Below are 15,677 nucleotides of genomic sequence, written 5' to 3'. Positions count from 1 at the left end.
CCCTGGGCCAGCAGCATCAGCATCACCTGTGGACTTGTCGCAAATACAGATTCTTGGACCTTATCCCAGACCTGTGGGATTGGAGGCCCTGGGGATGGGGCCAGCAATCTTTATTTTAACAAGCCTCCCAGCTGATACTGATGCCTGTTCAAGTTTGAGAACCACTGCTTTAATCTGTGCTGTTATTCTAAGAAGGTTATCTGTCAGACCCCGAACCACTGTAGGTGCTTGTTAAGGGACCACTGAGAGTGGAAAAGTGCCAGAGTCATAGAGACATATGATTGCTATCATCATTCCCAAAAACAGAGAGAGAAGAGCTACAAAAAAGATAGAACCCCAAAGTGACAGAGATCCTTGACAAAATCCCAAGAAATTTACCAAAAATAGGTTTATATGGAAGAGGTGGAGGCAACTTGTGGAAAATAAGTTGTATCTGACCACTTGTGTTTCTTTTCTCATTTATTACACACACAGTTGTTCATGAATATGTATTAACCCTCTCCAAAATACCCAGCACGGTAGTGGGCCCTGGAGATTCCACAGAGAGCAAGATATGTACCATCCCTCCTTCATGGGACTTAAGTTCTAGTGGTGCGTGCGTGCTCAGTCGCTTCAGTCGCATCCTACTCTTCACAACTGCCAGGCTTAGACTGCCAGGCTTCTCTGTCCATGGGATTCTCCAGGCAAGAATACTGGAGTGGGTTGCCATGCCCCACTCCAGGGGATCTTCCTGACCAAGGGATCGAACCCAGGTCTTTTTCATCTCTAGCACTGCAGGCAGATTCTTTACCACTGAGCCTCCAGAGAAGCCCAAGTTCTAGTGGTAGAAACAGACAAATATGCAAGTTCAATAAAAAGAATTACAGAGTGTGAATAGATGTATTAAGAAGATAAACAAAGTACCATGAAGGAGAATAACAGTGCTGGGAGGGTGACCATGTTGGAGGTCAGGAAGTCCTCTCTGGATTTAAGTGTGAGCTGAGGCCGCATGGTGGGCAAGAGCCCTGGGTGAGGCACCATCCTGAAAGCTACCTCCCTCTTCCTCACTCTACAGAGAAAACCACTAGATAGAAAATTATTACTACTGATGGGTATGCATCTGTCCTTCAGATGTACTGGGGACAGAAGAATGTTTAGAAGTACAGCCTTAGCCCCTTAGCTTTTCAGAGTTTGAATGCTCCCAGACCAGCCATCCTGAATTCTGTGCTCTGCCTTGACCCACCCACCTCTGACCCATTGGCAATGCTTTGTTGTTGTTTAGTCACTAAGTTGTGTCGACTCTTTGCAATCCCATGAACTTTAGCCCACCTGGCTCCTCTGTCCATGAGATTTTCCAGGCAAGAATACTGGAGTGGGTTGCTATTTCCTTTTCCAGGGGAACACCCTGATGGAGAAATGGGCTAAACCTCTCTAAATTTGGTCTTTCCCTAGATGACTTGAGAGATCCCCTGCAAAGGCTTGGGAAGGAGAAAAGTAGGTTAGGTTCTGCCAAAGGCTGGGCTCACCCTGATTGCTTCCCAGGCCTCAGGAGTGAAGTGGCTTGCATTAAAAATCCAAGTGGGGTATAGTTTCTTTTTTGGAGACTAGGGTTATTAATTTTTTGATATTAATTTTCTTTTAATACCAAATCACTATAATACTGTGTCATTTTTAAACATTTTAATCTTAATGGATTCCATTCCCTAGCTGTTTCCAACGGAAACAACCTACAAGGCTAGTTTTTCTACAATCTCAAGGCCAAGTCTACTTCCCAAGGCCAAGTCTACCCATGGGCTTAGGCCTTTGCCTAAGCCCATGACAGGTTGGAGAAGAGGAATCAAAAATAGCCTTTCCTCTTCCGTCTAAGAATTGTGCTCTTTTTCTAGGGCCTATTTTCCAGAAGCAGACCCCTGAGTTCAGAAACGATATCTGTGAGGTCAAATGGCAGAGGCACCAAAGGATTGCCTTTTTCCCAATATGGTCAGCAGTATTTTACTCATCTTTGTTCTTTGTCGGCTCCTTATCTGGCAACTGAGAATCCCCTCATCAGACAGCCTTGCAAAAGTTGATCTTTTCCAATCTCAGATTTTTGTTTTAATTATGCAATACTTCAGGCACACACAAAAAGCATAGACTATAATATGATGAAGACCTACGAACCTATTACTCAGTTTGAGAAAAAATTATATGAAAAACACAGTTGCAGTACTTCCGTGGTGGCCTAGTGGTTAGGATTCTGGGCTTTCACTGTGGTGACCCAGGTTCAGTTCTGGGTCAGGAAAAATTCTGCAAGGCAAGTGGTACAGCCAAAAAATAAATAAATACAATTGAGCTCCCTGATCCTATTCTTGCTTCCCTGTAGAAGCTGCCATCTTGCATTTGGTTTTTATCACACCCACAGAATCTGATTTTAATCCTACATTTAATGTTGAGGATAGTAGACTGAACATTTGTACTGGCTACTTCTTGATTGCCTTTTTCTCCCCACATCTGTTTTGTGACTTCTGGAGATTAAATAGCTTTAGGAATCGGGGCAAATGAGCTTTTAGACTACATTGTCTTCAGTTTCCATTTCTATTTCTAAAAGAGCCCACGAGTTTTTAGCCTCAGATTGTGGGGTTAAATTTTGAATCAGCCTGAGCTCTCTGCTAGCTGGGTTCCAGACTGTCACTGCTGGGCTAATCAGAGTGTGGTGCCAGTCCTGTGAGCTCCTGGGGTCTGTTTACTTTGAGCACTGTTTTGCTGCAGAATGGACCTGACATCCTGCAGGCTCCCTTGGTAATGAAATTTCCAGTGAACTCACAGAAGAATACAGGATTTCCTCATAAGCTATAAAAATCTATAAAAATCAACAAATAATTGTTGTTAATCTGGGTCAAAATTGAGGTGGAGGGGAGGAAGTAATCTAGCAAGTAGCCACTGAGGTCACTGTAGGGTCCCTAAATAATGACCAGCACATCTCATAACTGTGTCTGCTTTGATGAGAAAATTAAATCCAGTGCCTTTTGTTGTCTCATTGTAAGGGCTCTGTGAATTTCAAGTTTGGGGTTCTTTTTGCCAAAGATGGCCAGCTCACAGATGATGACATGTTCAGCAACGGTGAGTGTCTCCCCCTTTTTCTAACAGAAACCCTCCCCCGCCTCATTGCAATTTAGACGATTGCGACTCATCTTACCTGCTCAGTCTTTAATGCAAAGAAACAGCCAGTAGTTTTTATGAAGTTGGAGGGTAAATTTTCAGAGTAAATTCAGTAGGACACATGTTTGCCCAGTTTCGTTCATTTGACAAATATTCATTGGTCACTGAATCTGTGCCAGGCACTGGCATGGGGGATTCAGTGTAACTGAAAATTACATGGGGATTTGTTATCTCAGGAGCAACGAGGAAATTTTTCTCTGGGATTTTTATGCTTAAGAGAATTAGAAAATGGCCCTCTTTTCCTGTTATTTAGCACTTTTCGTATTAAAGACCTGTTCCTTATTAATAGGAATAGTAATGATGTTTTCCTTCTGCATTACTAGATCCTTGTGACCCCAGCCTGGCAGCACTCAGGTTGCTTAGACTGACTCTGTAGTTTTTCCTTTCCTCAGATTCTGGGAACTGTGGGCCCCTTGCACAGTCTCCAGAAGAGGGAATGTCCGTGGAGCCTAGTTAATCTTCAAAGGATTTCAGTACATAGCTAGAAACTAGGACCTTGTGGACACTGCACTTTGTTCACACTTGACCTCTTCTTACAGAAATCGGAAGTGACGCTTTTCAAAAATTTTTAAATCTGCTGGGTGACACCATCACTCTCAAGGGCTGGACAGGCTACCGTGGTGGTCTGGACACCAAAAGTAAGCTTGCCTCCTCCTCCATTCTGCTGTGTTTTGTAGAAGTTTCGTTTGCCAGCCTCATCTGAATTCGAATTTATACCCAGGGTGGAGTATGCTGTCTTCTAACTGTACAGCATTTCTGGGTTTTTTCTTGTGCTTGCACTTCTGTCATTTTATCTGCTCTTCACAGCCAGTCCTGGAGGTAAGCCAGGCAGGTGATGTGAAGCTGACTGGCCTAAATTTGATAAACTTCAAATCAGGTATCCTGAGCCTCTGGGGGCCTCATCTCTCCACCAGCCCATGCTGAAGTCACTTCACAGATTCTGAATACGGGAAGGTCAGGCAGTTTGTGAGAGCTGTCCTGAGAGTACCTTAACTGGTGGATGCTGGGACAAAGTATTCAGGCCCAGTGGTCAGGCCCAGCTTCCCACCCCCATGACCCCCCCAACAAGCTCTGTGTACCCATGGTCACTCCTGGAGTCCATCAGCCTCATTTCCCTTTCCTGGGATAATCTGATAGACACCCTTAGGAGTTAGACACTACTTTTATCTCTATTTGCAAATTTTAAGAAACTGAGGCTCAGAGAAAGGTGAGGTAATGTGTCAGAAGGAACATAGCTAATGAGAACTCGAATCTGAGTCTGCCCAACTCCAAACCCCATGCTATTAGTCACTATACAATGCTGCCAGGCATATAGCTCCTTTTGTTTTATGGACATGATAATTACTTGTATGTCATCTTGTGTTCACTTTGGCCTAGACACCAGCAGTAACTAGAAGGCAAGGAGTTGTAACATGCTGTCCTTTGGGGCTCAGACTTCTCATGATCTCTTCTGCGCTAAGCAAGGCATGAATGAGACAGCAAGAGAGCTTAGAGGGGGATGAAGAGGCCCCCACGTGGGCAGTAGCCTTGCCTCAGCTGGAGAAGGATCCGTACTGTTGCCTCCACTCAGGTGGATGATCATAGGATCTTTGGAATGTGCTAACTGTGCTGTATTCCTCTAGCCTGCAAATAAAGACTGTTTCCTTACGGCCTCAGAATTCCCTGTGCCCACTAAATGCGTATTGTATTTTACAGATGACACCACAGGGATTCATTCTGTTTATACCATCTACCAAGGGCATGAGATCATGTTTCATGTTTCTACCATGTTGCCGTATTCCAAAGAAAACAAACAGCAGGTACGTGTGAACAAGCAGAACACCCAGCGGTGACCTCAGTGTGGAGAGCACATTGCTGACTTTATAGAACCAGAGACTGTGGATGTTCATACACGAGCCAAATTTCAGGACCAGTTTGGGGATGTTGTTTCCAGTCTGTTTGCTTGCAGTTTCATCAAGGCTTAGGAAGAACTTCCCTCACTGGTGCTGGCCCCTTCAGGAGATAAAGGCTCAGACATCATGCACCTGTGTGTCTGTGTGACTGTGTATGTGTGTGCCTGTGTGTGAGTGTAGTTTTCTAGACCCCTGACAGACGGTTTTGCATATACACATCCTGTGACTTCTCTCCACGTGCCTGTGTCTTGTCAAAATGATTGCAAGGATTTTTTCAGGCTAATCAAGAGGTTAACACTGACCATTTCCCCAATGGCCTGTGCCCCATTGCGGAAAAAACTACTTAAGAACACTCTGCCCACTGCAGAGATTAGCCGTTTCCAAGAGAAAACTTGCGCATTTGATGAAATCTAGATATAACAAAGATACATGGTGCTGGTTTATTAAGGATTTGGGGGGTTCCATTTACCTTTGTATGAGATTCTTATCCCTTTTTGACACATTGAAGGCATCTGTGTAAGTAAATATCACAAACATGAATCAACAGTTGTTCAGCAAAGATTTGTGAGAAATGTGAACCTAGAGCCAGTATGTGAGGGCTAAAAGGGCTTTTTTCTAAGCACTTATAATCCTTATTTCAATGAGACTCCAGTAGGAGAAAGACACAGAGCAGATCGTTGGGCTAAAAAGTGATGTTATGATGATGAGACATAGCGATGCTTTGGGGACATGCAGGTGGTGGGCTCAGGAAGAGCTAGTTCTGTTTGATGGTTTGGGCCCTGGAATAAGGAGCTGGTGGATTGTCTTACAGGCAGTGGAGACCCTCTGGAGAATTTAAGCTTGCTCTGATTTTAGAAGGCTAGCTGGTAAGGGACAGGCATAAGCAGGAAGTGCCTCGGCCCAGTAAGCTTGCTTAAGTGTCTAAGAGTTCCTTTCTTCCCTTGTGTGGCTGAGGTGACCTATATTATCACTGCTAGGCTCCACCTCTTAGGAGCTGAAGCTCTTAGGATCCTGGGTTCACATGGAGAAGAGAGATCAAGCTGACCCTCCCACTCACCATGAATTATGTTGACCTCTTACATCTCAACAATGATAGGGAAAAAATTCCACTGAAATATTTCATAACCCTCCTCCTCCCCCAACCCTGACCTTTTCAGCCCCGTACATTCACCAAAATAGCCTCTGTCCTGTGACAAATGATGGCATTAGCTGGAGACAGGAGGAATGAATGTGACAGTTCAACCTTTGCCCAACTCCAGACTTTAACCTTATCTTTTTGAAAGGGGCTGTTAGCATATTAAGAGAAAACAGGCTCACCAGGAGCACTGAAATGTTCCCAGATGAACTCTGGTGTGTTCAACATCTTGGCTGGATCTGTGGGTAGTGCTTGGGCCTTCCACTTGCCCAGCATCAGTAGATGTGAAGAAAATCACAACTATGAAACTTGTCTCTATTACCAGAAAGATAAAGCAGTGGGGAAGAGAGCCAAAGAAGTGCAGAATGACAGTGAACCTTCTCGGTGCAGAGAAGGACCAGTAACCGCAAGCCTCTCTCTGTACCTGCCATGGTCTCTTTGGGGCCTAAGGTAACAGTCAGAAAATCTTGGTGACTCATAAGATCTTGGTGGCTCTTTGATCTCCTAACATCTAAAACACTAGTGGAACAGTCTGAGCCACATCCCAAATCTGATGTAAAGAAACAAACTTTCACAAAGATTTTGTAGATTTTGGTTTTACAATAACTCCTTCATCTCTATCTTCTATCACCGAAGTAAACCACAGTGGGGGCAAGGAAAGGGGTGTTGATATTTGTCTTTCTGGGGCTTATCTTCTCCCTAACATCTGTGATGTCCTCACCCCTAACACCCAGTCTCCCAGTGCTCCAGAACCCGACTGTAGCTTTCAGGACCAGATAAAAGCACAGGCTTTGTGTCAGCCCTGGGCCCAGCCCAGCTCTGCCTCAAGGTGGCTCTGAGATCCCGGACTCATTGTGTGTGATGACAGCCCCGGGGCTCAGTTCTCAGCTCCTTTCTCTTCTCTTTCTACACTCACATACCCATTCATATCCCAGCCCATGCCACAGACACCCAAACTTACATCTCCAGCCAGCCTATGGGGAACTCCAGACCAAATATGCAGCCTTCTTGACACCTCCCCTGGGCTCAGCATCTCACACCCAGTCTGTCCAAAGCTGAATTCCCTACTCTCCTCCGGACCTCTTCCTCCCAAAGTCTTTCTTATCTCTGATGATGGCTCTTCTGCTGTTCCAGTGTCTGGGGCAAAATGACCTTAGAATCATTCTTGATTCCTGTCTTTCCTTCTCATCCCATATTCAGTTTGTCAGGAAATCCCGTGGGCTCGACCTTCAGGTGACACCTGAGCTTTTGTCACACTTCAGTTACCATGCTGAATAAATTCCTCTCCAGCCTCCCTGGTGCCCTGACAGTGTTTCTCAATCCACTGGCCAGAGTGATCCTTAAAAATGCATGTCCGCCTCTTCCCAAACCCCTAGTGCCTTCCTCTTCACTCAGAGTCAAAGCCAGATCCTTAGGGTGGCTGAAGGCCCCTAGTGACCTCCATACCTCTCTGGTCCCCTCACCCACTGCTCTTCTGGTTTCCTCACTTCCAGTCACATCGTCTTCCTTTCCTGTCCCAAGTCACCAGATACTGCTCCACGTCATGGCTTTAAGTTGCCCTTCCTTCTGCCTAGAACTCTGTCCTACCTGGTATCCTCTGGCTGACTCACTCACCACCCTCAGATCCACCCAAGTGCCAGCTGCTAAAATGACCCCATGATTGAATTAAAGCCACAACCCACCCAACCCCAGCGCCCCCAGGCCCCTGCACGGCTCCTGTTCCTCCATGGCTCACATTGTCACCTAACATTACATATATTATTTAGAACACTTGTTTACGTTTACTGTGTAATTTCTGTGCCTACTACTAGAGTATATGTCCCATGAAGGCAGGAATTTTGTCTGTTTTGTTCCTGGTATAGAGTAGAAGCTAAATAATTACTTTTAAATATATATATAAAAGCTTTTTTGAGACATATTTCATATTCCATTCACTTTATCCACTTAAGTATGTTCACATGGTTATTCAACTATTCAACCACAGTCAATTTTAGAATATTTCATTACCCCAAAGAGAAATCTCTCACGGCTTTGCCATCATTTCCCACTCCGCCCTGCCTAGCCTCTGGTAACTAGCAACCTGCTTTTTCTTTCAATTTGCCTATTCTGGACACTTTGTATAAATGGAATCAGGTCGTATGTGGTCTTTTGTAACTAGCTTCTTGCACTTGGCATGTTTTCAAGGTTTGTCCATGTTGTAGCCTGTAGCTGTATTTCATCCCTTTTTATTGCAGAATAATTTCCTATTTTATAGATACATTTTGTTTATCCACTCATCAATTGATGGATCAGCACTTACTTATTTTCATTTTAACATAAAATTTACAATTTTAACCACTTTTAAATTTATAGTTCAGTGGCATTAATTCCATTAAGTGCATTGTTGTGCAGTCATCACCACGGTCCATCTTCAGAACTTTATCATCTTCTCAAACCGAAAGCCTGTACCCATTAATCAATAAATCCACATTTCTCCCTCCCCCAGCCCCTGGCAACCACCACACTCCTCTCTGTCTTTATGAATTTGATCATTCTAGGAATCTCATGTAAGTGGAATCATACATCTTTCCTTTTTGTCTGGCTTATTTCACTATCACAGTGTCCTCAGGGGTCGTCCATATTGTACCGTGTGTCAGAATTTCTTTCGTGTTTAAGGCTGAGTAGTAGTCCACATTTTTATACCACATTTTCTTTATCCATTCATCATTGGTAGATGCTTGAGTCATTTCCACCTTTCGGCTATTATCAATACAGGTGCTAAGAGTATTGGTGTACGAATATTTGTTTGAGTTTCTGCTTTCAATTTTGGGAGAATATACCCAAAACTGGAATTGCTGGATCATATGGTAGTTCTGTGTTTAATTTTTTGAATATTTTTCCCAGAAGTGGCTCTGTTTTACATTCCCACCACCCAGCAATGCATGAGTTCCAATTTCTCCACATTTATAACAACGCTTGTTATTTGAGTTGTTTTAAAATAGCTATTCTGATGGGTGTGAGGTGATATCTCATTGTGCTTTTTATTTGCATTTCTCTAATCATTAGTGATATTGAGCATCTTTTGTGTTTATTATCCATCTGTATATTTTCTTTAAAGCATTGTGTATTCAAGTCCTGTGCTTATATTTTAATCACATTATTTGGGGTTTTTGTTGTTGAATTGTAGGAATTCTTTATATATGACTGAATATATGACTTGTAAATATTTCTCCCATTCTTTGGGCTGCCTTTTTACTTTGTTGATAGTATCCTTTAATGTAAACAGAAGTTTTAAATTTTAACGTAGTCAAATTTATGTATTTTTTCTTTCATTGGATATGCCTTTAGTGTTATATCTACTAAGTAATTGCCAAAAATCTTTTTGAATTGAATTGAAGTAAAATTATCAGAGCATCTCTAATCGTTAGTTTTTTTACTTGCAAAATGAGAGTAATATCTAATATGAGTCAGGTAGAAATCCTGTTCTCAGGAGCTTACAATGTAAAATAGGGGACACACGAGGGACCCATGGAGAAAAGTGAATCATTCTCCTTGGCCAGTTATGCAAAGGTCTTAGACAGGGCTTGGCAAACTATGGCCCATGGACCAGATCCAGCAGACTGCGTGGTTTGTTAAATAAAATGTTATTGGAAAACAGTCTTGCCCATTGATTTATGAATTGTCTACAGCTGCTTTTGTGCCACAACAGCAAAGCTGCACGGTTCTAAAGAGTATGATCTGCAAACCCCAAAATACTTACTGTCTGGACCTTCATTGTTATCATTCAGTTGCTCAGTTCAGTTCAGTTCAGTCGCTCAGTCGTGTCCAGCTCTTCCCGATCCCATGGACTGCAGCATGCCGGCTTCCCTGTCTATCGCCAACTCCCGGAGTTTACTTAGACTCATGTCCATCGAGTCAGTGATGCCATCCAACCATCTCTTCCTCTGTCACCCCTTATCCTCCTGTCCTCAATCTTTCCCAGCATCAGGATCTTTTCCAACGAGTCGGCTCTTTGCATCAGGTGGCCAAAGTATTGGAACTTCAGCATCAGTCCTTCCAATGAATATTCAGGGTTGATTTCCTTTAGGATTGAGTGGTTGGATCTCCTTGCAATACAAGGGACTGTCAAGAGTCTGGGCCTTCACAGAAAAGATTTACTGACATATATGCAATGGAATATTACTCAGCCATAATAAGGAATGCGTTTGAGACAGTTCTAATAAGGTGGATGAACCTAGAACCTATTATACAGAGTGAAGTAAGTCAGAAAGAGAAAGATAAATACCGTAGTCTAATGCATGTATACAGAATCTAGAAAAATGGTACTGAAGAATTTATTTACAGGGCCGCAATGGAGAAACAGACCTAAAGAATAGACTTATGGGCATGGGGAGAGAGGAGGAGAGAGTAACATGTATGGAAAGAGTAACATGGAAACTTACATTACCATATGTAAAATAGATAGCCATGGGAATTTGCTGTATATCTCAGGAAACTCAAACAGGGGCTCTGTATCAACCTAGAGGGGTAGGATGGGGAGGGAGATGGGAGAGAGGTTCAAAAGGGAGGGTATGTATGTACACCTATGGCTGCTTCATGTTGAGGTTTGACAGAAAACAGCAAAATTCTGTAAAGCAATTATCCTTCAATTTAAAAATAAATTAATTTTTTTAAAACGATTTATTGGCCCTAGGTCTGGAAGATCATTTTGGAAAGGTCAGCTGGGGTCAGATTAGATAGGGCCACTATTCTCATCAAGTATATGCTTCAGAACGAGTGAAGGCATTCGTTTATATTTTAAAATATGCATATTTGAGCCAGTCCCCAGGGAATTCTGAGGCAATGCCTCTGGTCCAGGGACCTTGAACTCCAGGCTAAGGAGATGAAGCAGGAGTGAAAGTGAACCTGATCAGAGCAGTAAAGTGGGAGAGAATAGAGGCAAGGAGACTGCTTGGAGGCTCCTGGGGGAGGACAGTGAAGATTAAATGCAGGCCTGAGTTGGAAGAGGAGTGAAGGAGACTGCCAGATGAGCCAGGAGATGGGCTGGAGAAGTTGGGAGGCAAGGAGTCAAAGATACTGAAGCTCAGGGCTCTGTGAGTATTGGAGTTTGTTTTGCTGCATTAGTGCATTAACCCTGGGAACGTGCCATGTGTGAGCGGCCTTCTCAGTGATGCTGTTCATTTACATCCAGGTGGAAAGGAAGCGCCACATTGGAAACGACATCGTCACCATAGTGTTCCAGGAAGGGGAGGAACCTTCTCCTGCCTTCAAGCCTTCCATGATCCGCTCCCACTTTACACGTATCCTGGGCCTGTGTGAACCCTCCCAAGGGTTAGCCTCACTGGACCTAAAATGACCCTCAAGCCTGATGTTACGGTAGACTGGCAGGTGCTGATTGTTTTGGTTGCTAGACCCTAAGAGCCACTCTCTCTGTCCACTGCAGTGATGAATGGACTTATTTATTCTCAGAGAATTCTTCACTTCAGAACTGTCTTCCCTTTCCTCAAGTGTCTATGAAATGAGGGGAACTTCCTACCCTCCACTGATAATAAGGGAATTAGAAGAATTATAGGTAGTGAATCCTCTGAGAAATTTGCTTTAGGTATAAAAAACTTGCAAGCTGAGATAAAAAGCCAAAATAATGTGTCTTTGTTGATTCTAAGTCCTGGGAATGGCTGCTGCATTACCATCTCTTGACATCTGAGAAGTACACTCAGACAGGCCTGGGGCATGAGCGTGGCCAGCCTGACACATCCCCAATCATGGCCCCATTGTCCTAGGCCACTGGCCACGACAGTGAGGCCCAGCTGTCATGCCACCCATAATAAGTCAAAGGCAAGCAGCAGTACCTACAGGTTTCCCGTAATAAGTAAAAGACAACTAACAGGCATTTTTCAGAATGAATTCTGGTCTAGTTATTCATGTTCCCTGGAGACCCCAGTAAGGATGCTGGGAGCTAGGACCACTGTGACTCACAGCACCTATAAGTAGATTGCTCTGTATCCTCTAGCTCGTTTGCTTATGTCCTAACGTTATAGAATGTAAGTTTTTCTTTAAATTATTTATCTGAGGGCTTCCCAGGTGGCTCAGAGATAAAGAATCCACCTGCCAATACAGGAGCTGCAGGAGACACAGGTTTGATCCCTGGGTCAGGAAGATCCCTTGGAAGAGAAACTGGCAACCCACTCCAGTATTCTTGCCAAGATAATCCCATGGACAGAGGTACCTGGCGGGCTACAATCCATGAGATCGCAGAGTCAGACATGACAGAAGCGACTGAGCACATTTATTTATTTGGCTGCACTGGGTCTTAGTTGTGGAACTCGAGATCTTTGATCCTTGTTGTGGCATGCGGGACCTAGTTCCCTGACCAAGGATTGAACCCAAACCACTTGCATTGCAAGCACAGAGTCTTAGCCACTGGACCACCAGGGAAGTCCCAGTATGTAAGTTTTTAAAAGCTGAAAATTGCCATGAGGACAGGGAATAAAGCAGGTATGCACATACACATTAAAAATGATATCTTATCCTGGTCACTGGGATGGAGGACTAATATTTCTCCCTTCCTGCAGCGGTTCTTCTTACAGAACAGAAAGAAAATTCCAGGAGGGAGAGGGAGGTAACTCAGAGTAACAGAGAGATCATCATTATTTTTAGAATTTCCTTTCATTATAAGTTTAAGATTTGGCACTGGGCTCGTTTGTTTCTCCAAAGGGACAAATCTAAGAGTGGGAGCACTCTGAGGAATTGAAGAGGATGGTACTTCAACCCTAGCTAAGAGAAGCTAGAGCTGGGAGATGCTGGGGGAGGAGAAGGAATGGGAGAAGAAAAAAAAAGCTGGTGGAGGTGGTACTATTTTAGACTCAACGTGCCCAACACGAGCAGAGTAGATTCTGCCTAGAGACTGCCGCCAGCTACACTGGTTTGTTTGGGTTTGTTTTGTCTACTAAAAGCCAGAAGGAGAGAGAGGGAAAGTATACAGTGGACACATTTAAACTGCTTTTCCTTTCAAAATGTATGAGATGACATATCTGGTTAATTTCATTGGGGATCTTGTATATATTTCCAGGCAAGGGAACTGATCTTTTTGTTCTGGTTTTGCTTTGTTGTAGTGGTTTCATAGCGTTATTTATATTGCTTTTCTGACAGATTTGGAGGTGAAGCCCTTTCCCAAAAGGACGAGCACGCAGAGGTCAGACCTGTCTCCCCTGGCTGTCTCTTTTATAGAAGACAAGGTTCCATCTCAACCTAAGGGTGACAGGTGTCCTGACCCCAGGAGAGCAGGTCCAAGATGATCCTGTACCCAGGGTTTACCAAACACAAGCTTTTGACTGTGCGCATCAGGTCCTTAATTTATTTCCTTAACCATCACCACAGATATTTTTGCCTTAGTGAGGTATGATCAGCAAAAGGACAATTACAGGTTGGTAACAACTTTATCTTGATGGCTTGTTCTAATCCTCATGTTTACATGTTAATTTGGCATTCATTTTATGAGACTCTTGATTCATTACCTATTTCTTGATTGACTTGAAAGACTGTGTCTTCAGGAAAAGCTTGTCTCGTATAGCGTTTTGTTTTGATTTGGGTTTTTTTATTTGGCTGTGCTGGCTGTTAGTTGCAGCACTCAGGATCTTTAGTTGCAGCATGTGGGATCTAGCACCCTGACCAGGGATCGAACCTGGGCCCCCTGCACTGGGAGCGTTAAGTCTTAGCCACTGGATCACCAGGGAAGTCCCCTGTTTCATATAGTGTTGCTCTGTGCAGTAGACCCGAGGGTCAGGGATAGTTTGGAATGTGGTTGTGCTCTACAGAGGGCACAAATGTGATATGTTTGATCTTGCCCAGAGCACCCTCCTTCCTAGGCTACATCCTTGCCTGTTTATCCTTTTGTTCTCAAAAATTAATCTGTTAAAAGCTATCATGATGTTGTGAAAAGAGGATGAACTGTGAGGCAAATAGACCTGGGTTGGAATCCCAGCTCTTGTCGCTCACTAAATTTGAAACTTTAGGGGAAAAGTGTTTATCTTCTTCAAGCCTCAGGCTTGTCTGTGGAAGGAAGGTAACGGCTCTACTTTGTCAGGCTGCTGAGAATCAGCTGATACTATGTCTTAAAATACCAAGTATGCTCCCTGTTGTGCAGTGGGTGCAAGTGGTGGTCTTTGCTGTCATTACTGTGGTGGGTGACCTTGCCCGCCGCTTGGTGGGTTGGACCATGAAGGATCCAGGAAGACCTGATCTTTGCCCTAAAGCAGATAGGATTGCTGCATGGTGGCTGAGGTTCTGGAAGGACAGAGAATGCTTTCCTCCTGTGGAAGTATTCCTAAGACATCACATAGGCAACTGGAGAAATTTAAGATCTAGATGTTGATGATCTTTTAAGAAAAACCAACTAACTCTACACTGTTCTCTACACAGGCTGAAAATATTTTCAGAGGAAAGCGTACCACTCTTTGGCCCACCCTTGCCATCCCCACCAGTGTTTACAGACCACCAGGAATTCAGGGACTTTTTGCTAGTGAAATGTAAGTTTCTATTTTGAAATGTTTTTGTACCTCGTTCTACATCAAAATACATTTCTTCTAATTCTTGCAAGACACCATAAAGAAGATATCATTTTTTAAGCACTGATTGCATTTCATGTTCTGTTAATTTTTCAGGGGAAACGTATTTAGTTTTCTGATGGTGTTTTGGAGGTCTCTCCTGGGTTCTCATCGATACCTAGCATCCTAGCCAACAAATAACTAATATTTATTCAGTTCAATAGGCCTAGCTCTGTGCTCTTTTATGTGTTGTACCACGTTCTTACATCCCCATAAGGAAATGTGGTTATATTCACTTTACATAATAGAAAATTGAGGCCCAAGGATCTAAATAATTTGCTTAAGATTGCCCAGATAGCAGCACAGCTTGGATTCAAACCCATAACTGCCTCAGCCACAAGCTCCTAACTACTGCACACTTTCTATTCTGTGCTCTAATGTGTTACTGGACACTCCACTTCATTGACTCTCAGTGTCTGTAGTCCACTAAACCACCAGCTTTTTCTTCCGGAAGAAACTTTCACTGGGCTAAGAATTCCAGTACTCTGCTTGGGCAATGGTGGTGTTATTTTTTCTAACAAAATCCAGCAAATATATATTTAATCCCATTGAATGGCATCCTATGGTTTGGCCTATGTGTTGGATGGATGGGTGGATGGGTGGGTAGCTGGATTAATGGATGGATGTATTAGTGGATGGGTGAGTAGGTGGGTGGAATGGTGGATGAGGGCAGGTTTGGGTGCGTGTTAGGTCTTCAAATAATTAGTTATACCCTCTGCTCAGGAATCTTGTAATCCAACAGGAAAGGCAAGATAGATATACCTATGGAATATAGCTTTGTACAGATAAATTTAGCAAGTTTTTAAGGATTCTTCCATGAAAGGGTAATAACAGCATTAGGAAATGGGTGGGATTTACTGTGAGAAGTTTCCTTGAGAAGGACATTCTTCA

The 15,677-nt window shown here is 43.5% G+C and overlaps 1 protein-coding gene across 1 annotated transcript in view; it reads left to right on the top strand.

The window, feature by feature from the left end:
• GARNL3 (GTPase activating Rap/RanGAP domain like 3) overlaps window positions 1–15,677 on the top strand; it is a 118,872-nt gene that overhangs the window by 64,086 nt on the left and 39,109 nt on the right. Inside the window, exons 8-13 of the mRNA XM_068979031.1 lie at window positions 3,003–3,078; window positions 3,717–3,815; window positions 4,873–4,976; window positions 11,375–11,483; window positions 13,561–13,606; window positions 14,602–14,708. Of these exons, the coding sequence (XP_068835132.1) occupies window positions 3,003–3,078; window positions 3,717–3,815; window positions 4,873–4,976; window positions 11,375–11,483; window positions 13,561–13,606; window positions 14,602–14,708 (541 nt within the window). The remainder of the gene's footprint in view (window positions 1–3,002; window positions 3,079–3,716; window positions 3,816–4,872; window positions 4,977–11,374; window positions 11,484–13,560; window positions 13,607–14,601; window positions 14,709–15,677) is intronic.

The sequence above is a fragment of the Capricornis sumatraensis genome, chromosome 1, assembly GCF_032405125.1.
Source record: "Capricornis sumatraensis isolate serow.1 chromosome 1, serow.2, whole genome shotgun sequence".
Lineage (NCBI taxonomy): Eukaryota > Metazoa > Chordata > Mammalia > Artiodactyla > Bovidae > Capricornis > Capricornis sumatraensis.
Note: the sequence above shows the minus strand (reverse complement) of the source record. Positions and strands in the feature narration are given on the sequence as shown.